At 31.3% G+C, this 26485-nt stretch overlaps 1 protein-coding gene across 1 annotated transcript; it reads right to left on the reverse strand.

Moving 5' to 3' along the window:
• LOC127712384 (phosphatidylinositol transfer protein alpha isoform-like) lies at positions 1-26434 on the reverse strand. The gene is made up of 10 exons (XM_052218781.1): positions 26324-26434; positions 16534-16564; positions 15739-15926; positions 15046-15145; positions 13767-13844; positions 10088-10168; positions 9480-9557; positions 8619-8714; positions 7373-7495; positions 1-5327 (listed from the first exon to the last, which is right to left on the reverse strand). Exons 1-10 carry the CDS (start codon positions 26353-26355, stop codon positions 5274-5276), a joined length of 861 nt encoding a protein of 286 aa, XP_052074741.1. The 5' UTR covers positions 26356-26434; the 3' UTR covers positions 1-5273.
• Between the last annotated feature and the right edge of the window lie 51 nt (positions 26435-26485).

Below are 26485 nucleotides of genomic sequence, written 5' to 3' on the forward strand. Positions count from 1 at the left end.
CTGACTCAGTAGTATTTATTCATCTAGACATAAACAAATATTTTTGACATGATTGTGAAATATGACATGTACAAAATAAATAGCTACAGAAAATATCTCGTTTTACTAAAAATCAGCAATAGTTTTCATGGATCTATATAAATATGGTTTGTATTCTGAACCCCGTTAGTCCATGTGATTTTTTTACGTTATCAGTCCACCCAGAAAATCATAACACAAAGATGTGCTCCATTCTGTAAACCAAATCCTTCAACAGCTATAAAAACTTGATTATGACAGTGTTCATCTATCAGCCAATAGATAATTTACATTTTAACTGACCTTTGTGTACTCAATTTGTTTAAAGTATGTTTTGGTGGTTGGTGAATACTTCTAATGGTTTTAACTTATGAATGGTGCACACAAAAAAATATCTTAGATACTTTGAAAAAAGTAGTTGAAATTTTTAAGATAATCTTTTCACCATAAGTAGAATTCATTTATTGTTATAAACCATTTTTATACACCTTATCGCTATTCCCGGCTGACCCGAGAATCTGTCCCGCTTGAACTATTGACGTCATACAACAATCACTTTTCCATTGTGGCGTCAGATATTTTGTATTGTGACGTCAAAATTTTACGGGAACCTGTGTGATGGCCAGTAATGGCGGACAAATAGCGATAAGGTGTATTACTCTGTCTTCTTCAGAAGCTAAGCAGTAAACATCACTAAATCAGCAGAAACATTTAATGAAATGTAAACAAAATATGCTGAGTAAATTCCATTTTAGTTAGTTGTGCTTCTTAGTCTTATATTTAAATAATAAAACATACAGAAATAATAATGAGTACCAGTAATCAGGAGTTATTTTTAATCTAAAATGCACAAAAAATTATAATGATTTTTTTTTTTTATTATCAAAATGACTTTAAATAAGAGAACATTTGCATGCAACCATTAAGTTTTCTTCAGTTTTATATGAAATTAAACCTTGTAATAATGCGATATTTATATTTCACAAAAAAGACTGGAACCTGTTGTCTTTGCATTTTATATGTTTTTTAGCTTTAAAAAATTTCTGGGCTGCTGCTCAACTAACTAATGTATGCTCATAACTTAAGGAAATCTATCAAACTTATATCATTAATATACAAAGTTTTAAATAACAGAATATTTAGTTAGTGAATATATAACACTCATATCTTTGTACTTATGAAGATAATGAATTATACAAAAACTAAAATCTACATCAATTTCCATAATCTTCATTGCACAAAATAAATCCTGGAGTCATCCTTAGAGCTAATAAATAAACCAGTCAATGGTTAACAGTAGTTAGAATGACACAGAAATCTATAAAAAGATATTGGTATTTCATAAAATTGATTTCATAGGTGTTTTTTAAAAACCCCAGATCCTGCCTAAATTAACTAAAATTAATTTGTCCCAAATTTTACAGGTTATATGGACTGATGTTGACTACAACACAGAGTTTTATATAGATGCTAGTTTTTTTGTTTACCTTGGTAAAAAAAAAAAAATTCAAAGTATTGCCTGATAGATTGGAAAATCTTTCACATGATGATGCTACATCTCAACACTATAAAGTTCCTGACCAAATATCATTCCATAACACAGCAGTTGAGTAACATGTAACAATAGTAACAGACGGACGGACAAAATCATTGTGGTATACCGACCAAGGAGAGGGTGGGTAGAGTTGGAGTATAATATTTCATTAGCATGACACTTATTCTAGCAAACAAGATTTTTCATTTTCAACATGTGTAGGCCTTTGAGGACACAAATGATGTAAGCATAAGAAGATATAGTAACCACACATAAACAGAGAATTCTTTAACAGACTGTTGTTTTGAAATTAGGAAAGCATGGCATATGGATATTCTAATGTAACAAATGTCTAAAGATCACTACAGCCAAATATAAATGTACATTATATTAAAAAAAATATTTTCTTGGTAAAACACAAATTTATTCTTTTTGAATTAAGCAATGTGTAGTAGTTGTCACTAATTACATGTGTAAAATGACAAAAAAAATCAAGGTTTATTCATTTTTCCTGAGTTTTTACCATTTTGATGGCGTTTGTCTTTCTAAAACCTTCCATTCCTTCCCTTTTTAAAAAACTTATTTATCTAGTGAGGATTACAATCTCCCAAGAAAGCGAAAAAGGAAATTGTTAGGTTTCCTGTTATTATAATAAATGATAAGAACTTAGAAAATATTTATAACTTCTTAATTAAAAATGGACCAATAAAAGCTGTGTTGTGTTAGCAATATGAAGTTGGTACAAACAGGGTTTCAACTGACCTCTTCATTAAAAATGTGTATAAATTATTAGCACTCCTTTCAAATAAACATAATTATAAAAAAAACTTACATTAACCAAGCTCTCTGTTTTCTACATTTATTAAAGCACAAAAATCAAGTGTTATGAATATAAATTAGTACAGTTGCAAACGTTAACATAAAATTCCTCCATTTACAAAGACAGTATGAATACGGCAAAGGACTTCATAATACATTACTATACATGGCATTGACTTGACTTTTGTCAGTTTTAAGCCTAGAAAGCTATCTCTTGAATCTTTTAATTGACACAATATTTTAGTACTATAATATAAATATTTAATATACATTTCTAAATTGTGCAGCACAAAACAAAACATTTCACAGGACCTGCCCTGAACTTAAAAACAAAATATTATTATATTGTTCATCATATTTCCTGGTTTATTTATTTTGAGACATCATCAGTGGTAAAATTAGCACAATATTCTTACGAACATTGCAAGTAATAACAAATGTTTTATGCATTAACTTCAATCAATGCATTTCACTTTTAATCTGATTTTACTGTTCTACTGTCAAAGGGAAGTAACTCATGAATTTGTTTTTATTCAGAGGAAAGTAACTCATGAATTAGTTTTTATTCAGAGGGAAGTTATAACAAATATGTATGCTACTGATAAGAAATTAAAAATTTGTGAGGAGCAATAATTATAACTACATATAAAAATACAGAAAAAAGGAAAAATAAACAAATTAGGAGGATATCACACTGATATTCTAGTAGATACATGGTTTTATATTACGCCAATTCTTAACAAAAATGATACAGCAGTATAAAAATACTTTTGACTAATGTTACACAACCTAAATATTAAATGCATGTTATTGTATTATTTATAAAGCAATTCTTAACAATTACAACCCTTCAAAATAACCACTTATTAAAGGGAGAAGAAAATAAACTATATTCTACTCTGTATATGAACTTTTAAATTTCTAATAAGAGGTAGTGGTTTTGATTTGCTTTTGTTTTCTGTTTTGAAAAAAAAAAACTTCAACATTCTCAGTCTGAAATTTTGTAATAAATTTGAAAAAAGCATTACATTTCCTAATATATTTACATTAAACTCATGAAATTGTTATTTATTTGTGAATTTACAATAAGCAAGCCTTAGTTTTGCAAATTCTCAATTACTTTTGAGAATTTACAATTATAAAAGCCTAGTTTTCTGAATTCTATCACAATATGCTTGAGCATAAAAATTCCTGAAAAACAAAAGTTTTTGAAATTAATAGTGATCCATAAATGAAAAAGATTCTTGTTAAGTATAGCATTATGTTTATTTTTTTATCTAATCTGATTTACAACTCATGACTTAATAATTAGATTGAAGTTTGGTAGCTTAATAAAAAAAAAAAACAAGAGTATTTAAAACGTTCTGTAATTTTGATTCTTATGTAATTTGAATTGAGAAAGCTGTAACCACACATTACTTTATGCAATCATACATGAATGTAAATGAATAAAAGTCAATATTACATGCATAATGTCTTTAACTAAAATATAGCATTATGCTCTGAAATTGATTGAATTATTGACAAGTGTAACACGGTAAAGAGAAATATTTTCGTGACGGTTAACTTTCCTGTATTTGGGGATTTAATAATAAGATTAAATTGCTACAATATCCTACCCTGTAAATTTAAGAAGACTGGAATCAGGGACATGAAAAAACATGAAAATAAAACTTCAGGGTTAACCTAGAATTTTCAAAATTAAAACTCCATGAAAAAAGTTAACAGTAATTAACATTTGGTTGCAATGGCTTACAGATCCAGAAAGATAAAAATTAAATCCAATTTAAATGAAACCTCATAAAACTATACCATTATGCTGATATTGATTTTTGAAGTGTTAACTCTATTTGGTAACAACCTCTAAAAGATATGACACCTTACCCAGACACATTATTTTGCCTCAGAGATGACCAGCACTTACTTAAAAATACTTCTTGCTGGACATAAAAGTAAAACGTTAATTTTGCTCTGGAAAGGCTGACAAATTATATTTCATTATCAGGACCGTGCTTATGTTTTATTCCCCTCCCTTCCTCCCTTCCGAAAATAGAAATAACTTATAACATGGTGTCATGGTTAACTCTTCCTTGTAAGAAATCTCAAACTGGCCCAGTAGGCTCATTTGGAATAATTACAATGATACATATACCTTATCACTGTTTCGGATCGGCTACACTTGAACTATTGACATATATAACAATCATTGTTGCAATGTTGAGTCAGACATTTTCTGTCATGAGGTAAACAAATTTATGGGAAAGTCTGTGTGGCAGATTGGAATATCTAGTATTTGTTCAAATATATTATAGAAGCCCAAAGTTATCAAACATAGTTCATTAAATTCACATGGCTAATATTTCTTATAGATTTCATGGCTTTCTATGACAATGCAGATTGTTAAAAGCAGTACATCAATCTATAAGTAAACACTAATTTTGAAGTTTAAAAATAAACAAGATTAATGGAATGAGCTTAACCTATGAAGGGTTGCTTGTTACAATGAAAAAATGTTGTGATAAAACAACAAAACTAACATACAAAAATCATTCGGCAAAAAATATATGGGTGTGAGTCCAAAAATTTTGAAAGGCCAAATTACCGATGATTTCAGCTACTGATAATTAGTCAAATGAAATCGGGTAAAATTGAAAGCCCTATAGTGAGAATTACATATTAAACGGGAGATGTGGAGCTGACGGACAAGGCAATATAAACAATAATAAGCATACATTAACATAAAATACTGGTTTTGTGCATTAGGTAATAACACCATATGAATTTTTAAGGTGGCTCTGTTCTGTGAAACAAACATATAAAAACAAAAAAAGAAGATTGCTTTCATCATGAGAAATAAAAACAAGGAATGAGTGTATAAATTAAGTATCTAAGATCCCAGTCATTATTTTTCTTCATCAGTGGCTTTAGTTCCTTTTATACTGCCTTTTCTTCTTGACTGAAAATAAAAAAATGTAGTTGAGATAATGTGAAAGAACAGTATAACCTTCCTTTACCTATAGTGTTATACAATAATGATCAGTAACTTCATTCTTTGCTTATTGTGTTATACGACAAATTATTAAATGATATGAGCAAATAAGCTCTAATATGGAGAAATCAGCATGTGCAATACTGATGACGTCGCCCTGTTGATATAAATCATGAGTTAATGTTCACTTCAAGTTTTAAATTTGATATGCATAACCTATTAAACCTCGGACCAATCATAATGCATAAGATACATTTTTATCATATTTTGCAACTTAAAATGACATAAAAATGGTCTGTGTTTTGTAATGACTTGAAACGGAAATATTCCCCAGCCTTTCCAAGTAGAACTTTGGATAATAATCACTGTTTCATTCCCGTTGATGAATCATCAGAATGCAGACGATTACAAAGTAAGAATGGTTATATTTGCTAGGTAAAATGAATTGAATTAGCATAAATTATTTAAAGTACTTGGACAAGAAATCAGAAATTTCATCAATGTTGAGAAAAGTGCATCATGACTGTGAAAAGACAAGTTCAAATATAAATTCCTGTGTATCTTCTTTACAGTAAGTTTCTTAGTTTAATCAAAGAATTAGGATTATTTAATAAAAGTAAAATGATTCTGCTGTTTCTGTATTGGCCCTGTTATAGATTCTAGATTAGCTGTATTATCCCTAGACTCTTCGAGTCTCAGGGCCAATACAGCTAACCTCAAATCTATAATAGGGCCAATACAGAAACAGCCAGTTAATAACACTATAGTTCAGTTTCACAAAGTACTGATCTTGTAAAGGGCCTGTAACAAAAATGCAATATGACAGTCAATCAATAACCTAATCTTCTAATAAATGGGAATAGCAATGAACAGTATAACAATCTTTCACTTATACTGTTGTATGCAATGTTGTATGCAATGTACAGTGAACCACATTTGTAAGGCAATGTACAGTGAACCACTTTTGTATGCCAATGTACAGTGAACCACTTTTGTATGCAATGTACAGTGAACCACTTTTGTATGCCAATGTACAGTGAACCACTTTTGTATGCAATGTACAGTGAACCACTTTTGTATGCAATGTACAGTGAACCACTTTTGTATGCCAATGTTCAGTGAACCACTTTTGTATGCAATGTACAGTGAACCACTTTTGTATGCCAATGTACAGTGAACCACTTTTGTATGGCAATGTACAGTGAACCACTTTTGTATGGCATTGTACAGTGAACCACTTTTGTATGGCAATGTACAGTGAACCTTTTTTGTATGGCAATGAACATTGAACCACTTTTGTATGCCAATGTTCAGTGAACCACTTTTGTATGCAATGTACAGTGAACCACTTTTGTATGCCAATGTACAGTGAACCACTTTTGTATGGCAATGTACAGTGAACCACTTTTGTATGGCACTGTACATTGAACCACTTATGTATGGCAATGTACATTGAACCACTTTTGTATGGTAATGTTCAGTGAACCACTTATGTATGGCAATGTACATTGAACCACTTTTGTATGGTAATGTTCAGTGAACCACTTTTGTATGGCATTGTACAGTGAACCACTTTTGTATGGCAATGTACACTGAACCACTTTTGTATGCCAATGTTCAGTGAACCACTTTTGAATGGCAATGTACATTGAATCTCTTTTGTATGGCAAAGTACAGGATGCAGTGTTTGTCTAAAGTGGTAATACTTGAACCGCCATCTTTTATTTCAGCCTCAAATAAAATGAACAATTCATCAATAGTAAAAAGAAAATTTCAACTTAGTTTCTGCCATCTCAAACTGGGTCCAGTTTTTGTTTGTTACATTTCTGAATAATTTTCTATTTTTTTCAAATATCAAACTAAAGGACACTTTCTATTTTAAGGTTTGTAACTAGAAACAAAACACATGTTTTCTTTTAAATTTCTTCCATCATCTATTCCTTATTTTATCTATCTCATATATACCTCACAATGCAATTTATGAGGTAACTGACAAACAACGAACTTCCTACCTCGTCTAATTCTCTCTTTGTTTCTTCTTCTATTCGTCTGATATCTTCCATAGTATAACCGTGCCATTTATCCATCCAACAAAACACTTGTCTATGGAAATTTGTAAATATTCTTTTTTCTTGCTGTAAATAAAAATTGAGAAATTTACCACACTGTAGCTCATATAAATAAGAAGTTGTGGTATGAGTGCCGATGAGACAACTCTCCATCCAAGTCACAATGTGTAAAAAGTAAACAATTATAGGTCAAAGTAATACACACCGAACAGCAAGCTATAAAGGGCCCCAAAATGACTAGTGTAAAACAATTCAAACAGGAAAACCAACGGTCTAATCTATATAAAAAACGATGCCACTTCATGACAAAAATTCATTAAATATAAAAAACTTTTATTATCAAGTATAAAAAAAGAGGCAGAAATCAGCAAGAGAACAGTAAAAATCATACATTTGTTTGTAATTTGAAGAATAAACTGATGACACACAAATATATCCAGCCTGTTGTATGTAATTTTGATAATATCATGTAAATGTTGAAATTAAACTGGCAATAATGTGCCAATGCTAATACAACTTCATACCATATATAATTGACATACCACTAGTGTTTCCCCTTAAACTGACCTAATCACAAACCTATGCATTGTGGATGCCACAGTCGTTGGAAACAGCATGCCTTAGTTTCACCTCCATAACTTGGCAAGATGAGACAAAAACCAATAATACCATGTCAAAATTTGATAAATGACGTAAAGACAAACAAATTTCCAATAAACACTCCAAAGAAAACTAAAGATTGCAACATGAACTCCTACGAAAAAACTAGCCCTATTAAACATGTTAAATATTAGTTGATTCTCCAGATTTATTACTAAATTTTAAGGTGATCAGGCATAATGATGGCCTAAGATAAAATATATATCATAAACAACAATTGGAAAATTCTACAAAAATCATTAAAGCAATAAATGCAGGTCTTCTAACCATGTTGAGGCCATTTATGGCTTAGTATACACCTTGCAGTATGGCTTTTGCTCATTGTTGAATGCTATAAGGTGACCTATAGCTGCTAACATCTACTTCCTTTGGACTACGATTGCTAAATAAGCAAATGTTTTGTGTGATACTTGCACCCTTTTGTTGTCACTAGTAAAAATACAAAGAACCTATACTTGTCTACATAACAGGCTAAATAATATCTATTATACTGACTGTGTCACTAAATACTTATACAAAATATACTTACAGTTTGTATAAATTTTTCTACTCTGTTCTGTAAACCAAACCATTTAAATTTACAGGAAACCAATTTATAACAACACATCACAGGGTCAGCTTTTTCCTACAAAACAGAAAAAATAACTGAATAGCTCAATACAAAAAGGTTTATCATGGGAAATGAGAGTTAGGTTTTTTCTTTACCCCAAGTATTCACTTTAACTTTACTTTACACTATCTGTCATCACTTTCATTGTAGTATTATGTCTTAATCATTTTTTGACGATAACTGTTAACATGAAATTAAAAGCTTAGATTTAGTATTGATGATTGAATTTTTTTTTATCTGTTATGTTTTAACCCTTCCTTTGTTGCTGCATGATATATTTGTGCTATGACTGAGTTCTTTGTTGCTGCATGATATATTTGTGATCCAGTTTTAGTTTTGTGGTAGTGACTTTATTGAAAGCAAGACAGAACAGCTTCTGATACGAACCTTCCAAATCCCCCAAATAACCGGATGATAATTTAAAGGTCTTAGTATTGTTATAAACAGAAGATAATAGCTTCATTTTACAATTTCTGTAACAAAATCAGTGCTGCTCAATAATTGTTTCATGTTAATATGATACAGTGATGCAAAAATATTAAAGTACAAAGCACATTGGAGTTCATAATTGAGACACCTGGCTTTACAGTCATAAAAATTTGGAGTATAATTATCATACTCAGACTCAGAATTCAACCAATCAAAATACTTGATTTGGTTTTTCTAGCACAAATTTAGTAATCCAATCACTGAGTAAAGTTTTACGACCATAGGCCTTGTTTCAATTATATCCCCTAAACAATTTGCAAGGAGCAAAAACATTTCCTTATCAGCACTCACCTGCCAATTTCCTACTAAGGGACCTCTTTCGGTTTTATCTGATTTGTTCTTCGATGGATCCCATTCCAATTTGTAGTCCTGTTTATAGAAGAAAAAGTATTTTATACAACCTCATACAATATAAACATTACAGATTCAAACTTTCATAAACTATTGAATTCTTACTTGAAAACATTTACATACCAACATTAAATCTGCTTGTTTGTTAGGTAAACCTCAAACTATTTACTAGATATTGTATACGTAAAAACAAAATGGTCACAGTGGGTTTTCAGTCATCCTTTTTGTGACCCACCCCATGATTTGATTGGCTAACTATTACTATCATCAAAAAAAGGAGTTGTGGGGTATATATTATAGTTAGACAGAAACCCAGCAATATGAAAAATCCAAATCCAAATCTTTCCATAGGAAGTAAACAATGGTCATTTTGGTTTTATAGTCCAATTAGTTTTAACATGGCGAAACAAACTGACTGTGACGTCAGCAAATTTAAGCCATAGGAAAAATTGTGATTTCAGTCCCCCCTCCTCTATTTCAGGTTTACAAATTTATTGCACTAGTGCAGCCACACACAATATTTTACACATCTATAATAAAATACATACGTCATGTTTAATAGGATCATTGGCTATATCTATAGGTACAACTTTTCTAATTCTCATATCTTCTGGTCCTAAACCATGTACCTGAAATGAAAAAAAAACTTCAACATGAAAAATAAATTTTCTGGATCTGGTTTCTAAGAAACCAACTTAAAAAGTTTATAAGAAAGCAGGAGGTTTAACATTTGTACATATAACTATATTCACATTAAGATGTATTTTTTGTGCTCTGTATATATACTTAAATGTGTAAAAATAAAATTAGGTTTCCAATAGATACTTAATAGTCGGGATAAAATACAAGTTTTTTGGCTGGCCAATTTGGCAAGCACAAGTCCATACTTTCTTTTATTTTTGAATTATCATGTCCATAAGATTTTTTTTTACTGTAATCCATTAATAACAAATCTCAAGCATTTAACTTCTGTCTTTTTTCTAGCACACTTGTACTTTGACAAGTTAGATTATTACATTGGTACCAGTGGATTATCAGATTTATCCAATTAATATAATTTAAGTATCGAGATTGGATAAATCCGATAATCCACCAGTAATTATGTAAGAATCTCTAATGATTATCTAATAAAATTTCATAGTTGATAACAAAAGTCCCCTTTGAGTGCCTCCACATTTTCTGATGGGTTTGACAATTTAAGTGTGGAAGCAATCAATGGGGATTTTTGTTATCAAATATGAAACCAATTAACGTCCCGTAAACGGGCGTATAAAAAGGACCACTTTTAATCAAGAATTTTGCATTTAATGAATTATATATTCATATATTCATATGTAAAAGTAAACAACTTGAACATTGATTTCTGAAGGTGGAACTATTTACACTCAGTAAAAGTTTTGTAAAGTTGTCAATTTCTCTAACATGTGTTCATCAATCCAGAGAGCTGATATAGGTTATGACCTTTTAACTTAACCAATCATAAATACTGAGATCATCTGCAACTACACATTGACAATTTTTTTTTAGCAATGAGGTCCAGAGAGGGTTAAATTGCCAAAGAATTAGAGAAAAGAACTTATAGACATCTAATAATTTCTTACTTCAAAATATCTCTAGAAAAGTTCAGTGACATTACAGATGTAAGTAGATGTAAGTAACTTTTAAGATGATGCAAATTGTCTTATGTTTCTTGATATACTGACAAATGAATATCAAATGGTTGTTTTACAAAATGGTTTATATCTAGTGGTATATTGGATCACAGCACTGTAATCATAAGACAGAATCCTTTTGCACAGATAAATTACAGATCATCCATCTTTATTAAAAATAAAAATGCTGTTCCTTTTGCCCTAATATTCTTTTTTTTTTTACCTCCATGGATTGATTGATTGGTTTTTGGTGTTTTACCCCATTTTCAGCACTATTAGGTATTTCGCGGCGATCAGTTTTTATTGGTGGAGGAAGCTGGAGTGCCTGGACAGAACAATCAACGTTTGACAGGAAAACTGACAATCATATATAGATATAAGAAGATGTGGTATGAGTGCCAATGCGACAACTCTCCATCCAAGCCTATTAAGATTGGAGTTGAACACATCTGCTACATGCTGGGTTCAAACTCGCAAACTCAGTGTTGACAGGCTAGTGATACAGTAGTTGAACTACTTAGATCACTCAAACTGACAATCATAGCCTATTAAGATTGGAGTTGAACACATCTGCTACATGCTGGGTTCGAACTCGCAAACTCAGTGTTGACAGGCTAGTGATACAGTAGTTGAACTACTTAGATCACTCAGCCACCGAGGCCCCTTAATAATATATAGAAGATACCAGATATAAAATGTGATTTTGATTGTTGGTTGCTTAACGTCTTGTGATTTTGTCATTAGTGGACATTTTATTGAAGTTTGTAAGAGATACTACATAAAATCAATATCTTTCTCTTAAAGAAAGTAGTTTAATTTGACTACTTCTTATTACTTAAGGGTGTAAAAAGAGCAATGAATTTAAGCTTACTTGTCTGCTCTGTGGACCATGAAAATCAATATTACCTTTGTCTTCTACGTTTTGAAAAAGAAAAAAATAAATAATGTGGAGATATCAATGGTTAATCATACCACAGGTAACAAAACGAGGGCTAAAAAACCTGTTTTACCAGTTTGTTTCTCTTTTTTTCAATAAACTTTTTAAATATTATTGACTCTGGAGTATATAATTTTTCAACAGGTTACCTGCTCTGTGGTAGGACATTCTGGTTCTCGGTCAAGAGCAACTAAAAGAGGTAAAATCAAGCTTACCATCATTGCAATTGGGGAAAAAATAAACTTTTTATTTTTTATTTTGTTGTGTATAGAAAATATGAAAGAGTTAATTTTGTTTCCCAAACTGCATCAATTGGAAGATTGATTTTACTTCTTTTAGTTGCTCTTACTTAACAGAGTACCAAAATATCCTACCACAGAGTAGGTAACCTGTCGAATAAACAGCTGCGCCATGAGCGCATGATACGCCCGTCGTCTTGTGTGTGAATTTTTATGCAATAAGCATAAATAGTTTCTGACATACGGCATGCGAAAACCCCCTTTTTTTTTTTTACAAAAAACTCAATATCTCTAAAATAAAATTTTGAATCAAAACCAAAAAGTATACTGATCTTTAGATTAATATAACTAAGAAGTGTGTAAAATTTTAAGCAATAATCATAAATCGTTTTTGAGATATGGCGCAACATGTGAAAACCCCCCCTTTAAAAAAAAAAAAAAAATCAATATCTCAAAAATAAAATTTTGAATCAAAACCAAAAAGTATACAGATCTTTAGATTAATATAACTAAGAAGTGTGTAAAATTTTAAGCAATAATCATAAATCGTTTTTGAGATACGGCGCGACATGTGAAAAACCCCTCCCCCTTTTTTTTTACAAAATACTCAATAACTCAAAAATAAAATTTTGAATCATCACCAAAAAGTATACAGATCTTAAGGTTAATATAACTAAGAAGTGTGTAAAGTTTTAAGCAATAATCATAAACTGTTTTTGAGATACGGTGCGACATGTGAAAAACCCCTCCCCCTTTTTTAACAAAATACTCAATATCTCTAAAATAAAATTTTGAATCATCACCAAAAAGTATACAGATCTTAAGATTAATATAACTAAGAAGTGTGTAAAGTTTTAAGCAATAATCATAAATTGTTTTTGAGATACGGCGCGACATGTGAAAAAAAACACACACCTGTTTTAGTTACTAAGTCCTGTAACTCAAAAAGTTTTAATCTTATTTCACCAAAAAGTATACAGATCGTTTGACCATCATAAGAAACAACTATATTAAGTTTCATGAAATTTGGATAAGTCATTCTCAAGTTACGGTGCGACATGTTTACGCCGGACAGACAGACGGACAGACACCGGACATTTGTATACCATAATACGTCCCGTCAAAAATTGATGGGTGTATAAAAACTAGATTGAGATTCAAAAGTCAGAAGTATGAAAATAATCTGAGAATCAAGAATTCATGGTTAACCTAGCACCTAACAGGCAAACTTAATTTTTTAAGCATGAAGTACACAATCAGAAACTTAGCTGTAAGATAAGATCATATATTTTCTTTAAATACATGACCCTGTGTATGAACAATGACAACAAAATGAACCCCAATTATTTCGCTAAGGCCTCAGAAAATGTTTTGAGAAAAGACAGGGGCATAACCTTACATTTTCTTTATTTCCTTTATCATCCATGTGCATGGTTTCTATCTTTATATAAAAAGCATCTTTCATGTAATCTGGATTCTGAAAAAAAAAAAGAAGAAGAAAATTATGGTTTGAAAATTTGAAAATATGTACTAGACAGGTCATCCATAATTATCAACACTTTTAAATGTGTTGCTGTGATACCTCATTCTATAATAATAAAATGGTTTCCTAACATGTGGATTTACTGTAGAACACAAAAGAGTTCTAAACCAGTCTAACATCATAAATTTTCTATTCCTATTCTAAAATATCATTGACTTAATCAAAGAAATATAGATTCCACCACAGCATCAAGTGTTACGATACTTCTTCACTCAAGACAGTTAAATTTTAATATCTAAAGCGTGAGGCTTAAAATACAACTGTTGAGAGTGGAGAAATATCGTAATACATGAGATAAATTGGTGGAATCTGTTTCTCTAAAGAATTTTAGACGATATCTTAACAAGGTTTATTCTTTTTTTTCAAAGATTTGCAGAATGTTGTGTTCTTCTTATGTGACGTCATCAGGCATGGTTGCCTTTTTTGAGACGTCACAATAGGAAATTCAGAAGAAACCTAGAAAATTTGACGTCATAATTAAATTAAGACCAATCATTTGCCAAGAACAAAGTTTTCTCTACAGATAAGAAATAATTTTTCTCACACCAATTGAGAAATTTGAAAAAAGCATGAAAATTAGAGAACCAATAATTTAAAACTATATTCTCCAATGGCAGGCTGAATCATTTAAGATAATATTGAAACCAGACATGTAGTAATAATATCCTCTAAAATCCACAACTGGAGAATGGTAAAAGTAAAATCAATGAAAATCAAATCTTACATAAATCACATTCCTTTAAAATTTCAACATATTAAATCCAGGGATTTTTCCAAATCATTGACAAGAACAACATTTGGCCAAAAATTCTGTTTAACACAATGAATCAAATATTGCTTATACAGGCTCCTATATTATCATGTCAAAATTAAATAACTTGAGTTGATATCAAGCCATATCCAATTCTCACTTATGAAATCTATCACTATCTATGAAGAAAATTTGCAACAGAACTGACCTTTCTTATAAAAGATGGAGATTTGGTATGATTGCCACTGAGACAACTATCCACCAAAGTTTAAATTAAATGGATGTAAGCAATTATTATAGGCAACCGTATGACCTTCAACAACGAGAAAAATTGTCCTACACTTGCTTTGATATATATTAAATGTTGTTACTATGGTTACTTACTGTTATAATAGTTCTACAATAAGGATAGGCATTCCAAGCTTCTTCATGTATCTCCAGAGATCCTTTAGGGGCTATCAAACGTATAAATGCTGGAACTCGACTGAAAAAAAAAATAATAAATATCATTGACATTTCGACAATAGATATTTCATTACACATTTGTATGACATTCTAAAGGTGAAATAGTTTACTTATTGTCGTCTTCTTTTTAACCATTCACATGAAAGCTACACATATATGCTGAAATTACAAGAATCATATAAGAAGTTGGAGAGCTTTAAGGAGTTACCAAATAAAAATTGTAGGATGAAATTGAAAATAAGGAGGCATACATCTGTAGGTTTGTTACATTTTTCTTTACAAATGATTTGAAATACATTCCCACCATGTTTCTTCTTTTCCTATTGGAAATCTGATACCATTCCTAGTCGATGTACTTTCTCCATACTTATCTTACCTTGCTTGGAGGTAGATTTTATGTGTAAACATAAACAATGCAATCTAACTAAAATACAGATCATGCGACAACACTCTGATTTACTTTCTGTTCCGGTAATAATTACATCAGGCAATGAAACTTCAGCCTTCAAATATTGAAGGTGTTCATCATTTAAACAAAACCAGAGGATTTGTCAGATTCTTGTGAGCAGTGTGTGGACGTGAACCTGAACAATGCTATAAACTCATTCTTACCTTGATAAGTGGTAGATTTTGTGTGTAAACTGTCCAGTGGTATATGTTTTACCATTAGCCTCTAACTTTGACTTGGGCGCGTGATTAGTTTCATCAAAAGGTTCATTGACACGAACTTCAATACCTTCACCTCCGCCCGTTTCATTTTTACTTGCTTCAGCTACTGACCATAATTGAGCAACTTGATACTGTAACATAATACAGATAATTAATTCATTACATACATTTTATCACTCAGATTATTATTTTTCATACTCTGAAAAGGAAAATTGGTCAATTTTATTTCAAATACTTGATTATTTTGATAATTTAGTCACCGAATGTAAAAATAAAAGGTCTTAAATCCATGAACTATTTTGCCTCGGACAAAATTATCTGAAAATGATTAAAATTAATGTTAATAACACTTTCACAGTTTCACCAACTTTCTACCAACTCTTACCAAGTCAAGCATTTAAAAAATAATTCAAGACAGAGAATGACTTAAACATGTTAAATCAGCTGGACTTAAATAAATGATCTAAAAATCACAGGAGCTCCAGAAATTAATAAAATATTCTATAAATAACTTCATATGTCATGTATGTACTGCTTTGACAGCCATGAAGGAATGGGCATGTTTAGAAACAGGCACAAACAACAGCTCTGAGCAAAATGATTTTAATTTTGTCTCATCTTGACTTGTCGATAATTCAACCACTGTAGAAGTATTGATAGTTTTACTTGAAGTCAATATTGCTTTACAGAAATGAAAGGATAACATTTTCATGGTATTAATTACAAACTTGTACTTACCTCATCCACTGTCATAGGAAGTACCACACGACTAAAAGAGAAAGAATTGGAAAGCTGTAAATATATCTGTATGATAATCAGATATACATTGTATATTGTATGGGTAAGTTACTAGGGAACTACATGTACTTTAACCATGTAAACGTTTTCTTGTACAGAAAATAAAATGCTACGCAGGGCGCAGCTTGATACGACCGCAGAGGTCGAACCCTGAACAGTTGGGGCAAGTATGGACACAACATTCAAGCTTGATACAGCTTTGCATTTGGATCGTGATTAAATATTTGACACAGCATAGGTTTCTGACACAGAATGAATGTGGTCGAAGAACTTAAAAATTTTAAATTGGACATTCACCTATTATGGTCCAATATCCAAAATCTAAATACATCGTTAGATTCAGCATATCAAAGAACCCCAAGAATTCAATTTTTGATGAAATCAAACAAAGTTTAATTTTGGACCCCTGTGACCTCAATGTGGACAAAGTTGATAACGGGGCCCAAAAATCAAAATACATGGTTAGATTCAGCATATCAAAGAACCCCATATATTCAATTTTTGTTGAAATCAAACAAAGTTTAATTTTGGACCCCGATTTGGACCAACTTGAAAACTGGGCCCATAATCAAAAATCTAAATACATGTTTAGATTCAGCATATCAAAGAACCCTAAGAATTCAATTTTTGTTAAAATCAAACTAAGTTTAATTTTGGACCCTTTGGACCTTAATGTAGACCAATTTGAAAACGGAACCAAAAATTAAGAATCTAAATACACGGTTAGATTCGGCATATCAAAGAACCCCAATAATTCAATTTTTGATGAAATCAAACAAAGTTTAATTTTGGACCCTTTGGACCTCAATGTGGACCAATTTAAAAATGGGGCCCCAAATCCAAAAACTTAATACACGGTTAGATTCAGCATATTAAAGAACCCCAAGAATTCAAGAATAAAACCCCATTGAAATTGGTCAAGAAATAAGCAATTTATACGAAGTATCTTCTTTTGCACAATACTGTGCAATTGAATATTTCTTGCTATTGCGCAATACTGTACAATTGACAATTTCTTGCTATTGCGCAATATTGTGCTATTGGATATTTCTTGCTATTGCGCAATACTGTGCAATTGAAGATTTTTTGCTATTGCGCAATACTGTGCAATTGAAGATTTCTTGCTATTGTGCAATACTGTGCAATTGAAAATTTCTTGCTATTGCACAATACTTATTATATAATAATTTACACATCCTGTTTGGTGTGTATCTCCTACCATATCATTATTATTTGCTTTTAAATATAAATCAGAAATAACCAACTTAAAATGGAAAATTTTAAAAGAAAAAAAAAGGAAAAAAAGAAAAAAAATGAAAAAAAAAAAAAATCCCCCCCAAAATTTTTTGAACCCCCTTATGATTCATCACCCCCAAACTCAATCCCAGCCTTCCCTTTGTGGTATGGTACCTTGCAGTACAATTTCAGAGAGATCCATACACTTGAACACAAGTTATTGTCTGGAAACTAGAAAAATGTGTTTTTTGGCCCCTTTTAGGCCCCCAATTCCTAAAGGTTTTGGCAATTACCCCCAAACTCAATTCCAGCTTTCCCTTTGTGATATGGAACCTTGTAGTACAATTTCAGAAAGATCCATACACTTACACACAAGTAATTGTCCTGAAACTAGAAAAATGCTTGTTTTTTGCCCCTTTTTTGGCCCCTAATTCCTAAAATTTTGAGGCAATTACCCCCAAAATCAATCCCAGCATTCCTTTTGTGATATGGAACCTTGTGGTACAATGTCAGAGAGATCCATACACTAACACACAAGTTATGTCTGGAAGTTATAAAAATGCTTATTTTTGGCCCCTTTTTGGCCCCCAATTCCTTTACTGTTGGTACCATAACCCCCAAAATCAATCCCAACCTTCCTTTTGTGGTATTGAACCTTGTGGTAAAATTTCATAGAGATCCATTAACTTAAACTCAAGTTAGAGTGCGAAAACCAATGTGTCTTTGGACGACGCCGGACGACGCCTGACGACGACGACGACAACGACGACGACGCCAACGTCATACCAATATACAACCACAAATTTTTTTTTGCGGTCGTATAAAAATTGCATTTAAGGAAATTACTCTCTTCAACCACACATTTTACTCTGACTGATCATGCTGATCAAATAATTTATTTCAACAATAACATTTAATATGAAATACCAAAATGTTTGTTTTTCTCCTGAGAACTTTAAAAATAACAAGGAAAAATGATTTCTTCCATTCTTCAGTGACACGCAAAGAGGTTAGAAATTTTAATATGACATATCAAAATATTTTTTTTCTCCTGTGAACTTTAAAAATAACAAGGAAAAATGATTTCTTCCATTCTTCAGTGACACACACAGGGGTTAGTGTGGGTACAAAGTCCTGAACCTGTCTTTTTTTGGAGGAGGCTTTTCATTTTTGATTTACATGTATAAAAGTCAAGAACCTTTACACTAATGCTTTATACAGAACTTTTGATTTTAAAGGAGGACCTTTTCATTTGAAAATTCACATTTGTCCTGGACCTTTCATTATGTATAGCAAATTTGAACCCCTGATGCATCACAGAACCTACTGACTTGGTGAGAAAGGTCTACAGGAGGCAAGTATTGGCCACAGACCACAATTAAATTCCTCTATTAGTTCTTTATAATGTTTTGTTTCATTAAAAAAAATGCACCCTGCATTTTTGTCAAATCTTTTGTGTGTATAATGTATAGTACTAGTCCAAAAATATATCCAAAATTCAGAAAGATTGAACCAATCACTCTTACAAATTTAGCCAATACACATCCATACTCCTATGGACAAGTCAAGAGATGTTCCGAAAACTGTAAATATCACCTTTTTGCACCTGGCCTAATCACTCTTTCCATATCAAAATCAGTTAAAATACAACATCCAAAAGTTTATTTCACCTCTCTTCTTTCATTTCCACCCAATAAAAACTAAGAAATGAGTGAGGAAGGGAAAGAAAAAAAATTAAGAAAAAATACACTCTAATTAAAAGGAACTATATTCGTGGACAACGAAAAGTGGGGTCATTAATTGTGGTCTTGGGCCTATTACCTGTGAAACCCAACAACTTATAAATTTCCTTTCATATTTAATTCACGCTATAGCTATTATAATGTGGTTTCATGTATGTCAAGAAAAATGTCTGTCAATTTAAGGTTTCTATCAAAGTATCATACTGTATTTAATATAAAATCAATATTTAATAATGTTGGACATTAAAACTGCTTCTACAACTTCAAAGATGTTCTCTTGAATACAAAATAATACTTCAGATGAAAAATGAGAAGATAAAGAGTTGCTTTTCAATTTAGTGGGGAAGACATTTCAGGAAAATTTTTGACAACAGAATACGAGAATATGGGCCAGTTGCAGCTATATCTAGAATTACAAACCTCTTAGCACTATCTGTGTTCACTTGTGTATCATACTTGTATATAGATTTTTACCCTGTAGAAGGTTTCTGAGAAAGGGGTGCATATTATGTATGACTACATTGTTTTCTTGGTCTTTTTTCAGGTACGAAATCTGACCAAGTTGAAACCTGGTGAAGGAAGGAGGAAAATATTTTCACAAAATGTTTTAAATGTTAATTTTGCAAATTGTACCATTTTGTATCTGACCTGTCATGTTATATGCAAATAAAACACATAAAAAAGGCTTTGGTAATTATGTTATTCATGTAATTATAAATTAAATAAGTCCTGCTATTTGTAGCCTGGTACATTTTAGTTGGATTTGGTCACATCCAAATAAGAGATGAGAAGGCTTTTGCCAATGGCTAAATTAGGGTATTGCAGTTGACCACCATTTTCAAAAAAATATTTCTGTGTACAGTATCAGGTGATCAAGTCTCTTCTTTTTGACAATCATCCCTTTCAAATATATCTGTATTCTAAATTTTTGACGCAATTACATATATAACAGAACTTTTTATATGAGCATGTAGAATTTAGAACTATGCATTATTAATATTTAATGCACATGTAATTACTTTAATAACCTTTATAATACAATTTGTCTAATACATGTACCTATATTTCTATATTTGGCATATTTTGGATAATTAGGAATGTATTAACCCAAGGCTAACAAATCTATGAAGCATGTACAAGTTAACATTATATTACAGCGATATTAGACCATCTCCTCATGTTATAAGGCATAAGACTTGACCTATATAAAGGTTTATATAATAAGAGGAAGTTTATCAAACAAGTGGAATACAAAGTCATGAAAGTAGGTCAAGGAACCGCAGAGATAATCTAGACATGAAATGTACATGTACACATGTGTATACATACAGGATTTTGAAGGGTATTCAAAATCTGGTTTCAAATTCCCCTAACCCAAGAAAAAGGCACACTTAAGCTTTAAATAAGGCATTTTGTCAAAGCCTGTGTCTCACCTATGATTGCAGTTGTCAGTGTAAAAGGATAATTTTGATTGACAAAAACAAAGTCCAATTATCAGCAAAATACAGAACAAAATACAAAATAATCAAACTATTTCTTTAGATGCTATTTCTTGATAATGAAGAAGTTTCATATCATTAATGAAGGTTTATTGTAAAACTGTAATCCCAGACTGTATGTAATTGTTGACTGCAAAATGACTAAATCATGAAAACTTCTGTTATATACAGAAAAATAAAAATTTGTAAGGGTTCCGCGGAACCCAGTGTCTCGCCTACTTTTTCTGTTAATCGCAGGCTCAACAAAAATGAGGAAGTAAATCAATAAAAATATTCCTCTTGATACTATCTTTTGATTGTAAGAAGTTTCTGTCCAAGTTTGGTAAAAATCCAGGATAGTTTATGAATCTAATAAATGTTTAAAAACTTTATCTGCAGACTGAATGTAATGTTAACTTGAAGAAAACAAAATTTCCTTCTAGATACTAGCATTTGATCATAAACAAGCTTCTATTAAAGTTTGGTGCAAATCCAAAATAGTATAAGAAAGTTATTAAAGTTTAAAAAACTTTAACCACAGAGTGAATGTGTTGTTTCCTGACAGGAAATCTAAGTCCATTTAAAAGTAAAATACGGAAAAAATGGATTTATTATTTTACAAAATTTCCTTCTAGATACTAGCTTTTGATCATAAACAAGCTTCTGTCCAAGTTTGGTACAAATCCAAAATAGTATAAGAAAGTTATTAAAATTTTAAAAACTTTAACCACAGAGTGAATGTGTTGTTTCCTGGCAGAAAATCTAAGTCCATTTAAAAGTAAAATACGGAAAAAATGGATTTATTATTTTACAAAATTTCCTTCTGGATACTATCTTATGATCATAAACAAGCTTCTGTCCAAGTTTGGTAGAAACCCAGGATAGTTTAAGAAAGTTATTAAAATTTTAAAAACTTTAACCACAGAGTGAATGTAATATTTCCAGGCAGAAAAACTAAGTCCATTTATAAGTAAAATACGGAAAAAATGGAATTTTATTTTTACAAAATTTACTTCTGGATACTATCTTATGATCATAAACAAGCTTCTGTCCAAGTTTGGTAGAAATCCAAGGTAGTTTAAGAAAGTTATTAAAATTTCAAAAACTTTAACCACAGAGTGAATATTTGTGGACGCCGCCGCCGACTACGACGACGACGACACCGACGCCGACGGAATGTAGGATCGCTATGTCTCGCTTTTTCGACAAAAGTCGAAGGCTCGACAATAAAATGCTTCGCCGAGCGCAGCCTGATATGATACGACCACAGAGGTCGAACCCTGAACAGTTGGGGCAAGTTTGGACACAATATTCAAGCTTGATACGGTCTGAATTTGGATTGTGATCAAATTTTTGACATAATATAGGTTTCTGACACAAAATAAATGTGGTCAAAGATCTTAAAAATTTGAAATGGGACATTTAATTTACCTAGTATGGTCTGATATCCAAAATCTAACAACATGGTTAGATTCAGCATATAAAAAAACACCAAAATTTAATTTTAGTTGAAATCAAATAAAGTTTAATTCTGGACCCTTCAAACCTTAATATATAGACTAATTTGAAAACAGGGCCCAAAATAAAAAATCATATCATAGAGCCGCAATAATTCAGTTTTTGATGAAATCAAACAAAGTTTAATTTTGGACCATTTAGACCTCAATGTAGACCAATTTAAAAATGGGGCCCAATATCCAAAATAGTAATTCAAGGTTAGAACCCCCAAAAATTAAAGACTTAATATAATCCCATTGAAATTGGTTAAAAGATTTGTATTTATTTTCATTTGGAGATTTCTTGCTATTGCACAATACTGTGCTATTGTGCAATTCTCAGTTAATCTGTTATATAATAATATAATAATTTACACACCCTGTTTGGTGTGCATCTCCTGCCATATCAGTATTTGTTGCTTTTATATATAAATCAGAAATAATCAATGTAAAAAGGGAAATTTTTTTGGAAAAAAAAAAAAAATCCCCCGCAAAAATTTTTTGTGGAAAAAATTTGAATTTTTTTTTTCAAAAACTGAAGAAAAAAAATATGAACCCCCCCAAAAAATTTGAAAAAAAACCCCCCCCCCCACCAAATTTTGTTTGAAATTTTGAAGATTATTTTCTTTTCAGGAAAAATGTACAATTTCGGAGAGTTCCATAAACTTGAACCCAAGTTATTGTCTGGAAACTAGAAAAATGCTTGTTTTTGGTCCCTTTTTTGCCCCCAATTCCTGAACGTTTGGGGCAATTACCCCCAAACTCAATCCCAGCCTTTCCTTTGTGATATGGAACCTTGTGGTACAATTTCAGAGAGATCCATACAATACACACAAGTTATTGTCCGGAAACTACAAAAATGCTTGTTTTTGGCCCCCAATTCCTAAACTGTTGGTACCATACCCCCCCAAAATCATACCCAACCTTCCTTTTGTGGTATTGAACCTTCTGGTAAAATTTCATAGAGATCCATTCACTAAAACTGAAGTTACGGTCCAGAAACCAAATGTGTCTTCGAACAACGACGACCACGACATGATAGCATTATACAAACGCAAAAAAGTTGAATATGTTTTATATACCAACTTGAATTTTACTATAAAACACATGTACATAACCTTTCTTTTCAAAGAAAATCCTTTATTCTATAAAAATCTTCAGAAATGTAGTGCTATCCAATTATTGTCTTCCTGCACTATAATTCGCCGACATAGGTTTTTGAAAAATAGACCTTAATGATTTTTTTATTGAGGCAAAAAATAATATAATGTTCTGATTCTGCTTGTGATGGATATATATCAGCTGTATATATATTCTTTAACTTCCAAACTTTCAATAAAGTATGTTACATGCTACATGTAGGTCACATGCACATTTGCCCCATATTCTTATATTTTACTTTTATCAAATCTGTATTGTATTTTTTACTCTTATCCCATGAAAAAGATAGGCTTACAATTACTTACAGCACAAACTTTGCAAGGTGGATTCTTTTGCCAAACAATTTGAGAGAATAAGATATAAAATTTTCAACTACACAACAATGTTTTATTTTTGTCGAGCCTTCGACTTTTGTCGAAAAAGCGAGACATAGCGATCCTACATTCCGTCGGCTGTGTCCACAAACATTCACCCTGTGGTTAAAGTTTTTGAAATTTTAATAACTTTCTTAAACTATCCTGGATTTCTACCAAACTTGGACAGAAGCTTGTTTATGATCATAAGATAATATCCAAAAGTAAATTTTGTAAAAAAAAAATTCCCATTTTTTCCATATTTTACTTATAAATGGACTTAGTTTTTCTGCCAGGAAACATTACATTCACTTTGTGGTTAAAGTTTTTGAAATTTTAATAACTTTCTTAAGCTATCCTGGATTTCTACCAAACTTGGAAAGAAGCTTGTTTATGATCATAAGATAGTATCCAGAAGTAAATTTTGTAAAAAAAAATTCATTTTTTCAGTATTTTACTTATAAATGGACTTAGTTTTTCTGCCAGTTAACATTACATTCACTCTGTGGTTAAAGTTATGATCATGATATATCTGCTCAGATTTTATAATGGAATATATAAGAATTCCTCATTTTAGATGAAAAAAGTTCTCAAATAATGGTATCCGTTCACTCCCAATACACGTTTGCACCCTTTTTTTATTCAAATACCGTTTGAATTATAAGATATTTTTTAGATGTATAAATCAAAATATTTATATTTTCATTAATAGAAATTTGGGAATCTCAAAAATGAAATATTTTTGGGGGGATTTGAGGAATAAAATTGAGAATGGAAACAGGGAATGTGTCTAAGAGACAACAACTCAACCAAAGAGCCAGGGCTGGACATTAACGCTTGTCCGATACCAGAGGAAAAAAAGGTCGGACAAGTAAAAGCCATATCAAGCTTGTCCGACGGGACAAGTAAAATAATTCTGTAGAGACATAAATTAACTCCAACTTTGATGATCAAAGTAATAAACAAAAAACAAGAAAAGAAGATAAAAATAAATATTAATTTGACATGCATGTGTTTACTTGCCATCAATAATTTAAAACTGGTTCTTTGTCAGATACTTTATAACAGATGAAACGCATGCAACTATTCTCAAGATAAGGTAATAAGACAGTTCGGCACCGACAAGGAAAGAATCGACTCCGTTTTTTTCCCTGTGTTATTCTGTTGCTTTTATGATAATTATATGGTAAATTTTATTGAACAAAAATATTTTTAAAAATAAAAATGAAAAAATTATTGACCATAAAATTCATAAAATCATATTTGATCACATATAGACAAAACAATATTTAATTGTGTTTGAATAAAAATTTTAATATATTAAAAACAAAGCTGATTGTTAAGGCATTAATCATAATAATCAATATTTATCAACATAAAAGACCAGGATACAAACTAAATAAGTAGACTGACAGGCCTACCAGACTGTGCCTGATGTGCAGAGTCTGATGAGACTTTGACCGCATTGATAAAAACTAGAACCCATGTCCTGTGACTAGACATGACTAGATTCAGTTGTTTTCGACTCATATTTTTGAAAAGGATATTAAGAAATAAATCAATCTAAAATGCAAAAAAGGATAATATGAAAGGTTTTTTTGGACAAGTTACAATTCCATTCGGACAAGTAAGTTTTGGTATGTACTTGTCCTATTGGGCAAGTTGAAAAAAAAGTTATTGTAGAGGCCTGAGAGCAGAAAACAGCTCTAGCCCACCAATGGGTCTTCAACACAGCGAGAAAATTCCACACCCGGAGGCGGCCTTTAGCTGGCCCCTAAACAAAAATGTATACTGGTTCAGAGAAAATGGATGTCACACTCCAAAGACTGTATGGACCATCGGACAAACTAATTGACTTTTAACTTAGATTACATCTTATCTTCCTCTTGCCTCTAATCAAGCACCTTTTAGATTTTTAAACAAGTAAATGATATGTATGTGTGGGATTTTTTAACCTATTTATTGACCCTGCTTTATCATGTTTATACACTTCAATTAGTCATTCTTTGAACTTTTGTTGTTGACATATCAACATTTTCTAGTTTTATTAAAAGCTGTTACAGTTATCTGTGTTAAAAAGATACAATAGAAAACTATGGACTGAATGGGATTAACATGTTATTGATTTTAGATCAGGAGTTGATCAGTACCGTAGTGATTGACATAATCTGGTCTTGATCTCCGTCACCGTTTGTGTTACCATACAAAAAATAACTAAAAAAACTCATGCAACTTCCAACACCTATAGTAAACATCAAACTTACTACTCGCTAATGTTTGGGGACGTAGGAGGCATATTTTAACGTATTTTTATAGCCGGTCTTTCAGAAATGTGTTTCCCTGGGTGGACCGAATGACGTCATGTGCGGACAGCTTTTTCGTTCTGCAGTGAAGTCATAAGAATTTCCGGATGCTGGAACTATTCG

This window comes from Mytilus californianus, unplaced genomic scaffold, assembly GCF_021869535.1.
Source record: "Mytilus californianus isolate M0D057914Y unplaced genomic scaffold, xbMytCali1.0.p SCAF_8, whole genome shotgun sequence".
In the NCBI taxonomy this organism is placed as follows: Eukaryota; Metazoa; Mollusca; class Bivalvia; order Mytilida; family Mytilidae; genus Mytilus; species Mytilus californianus.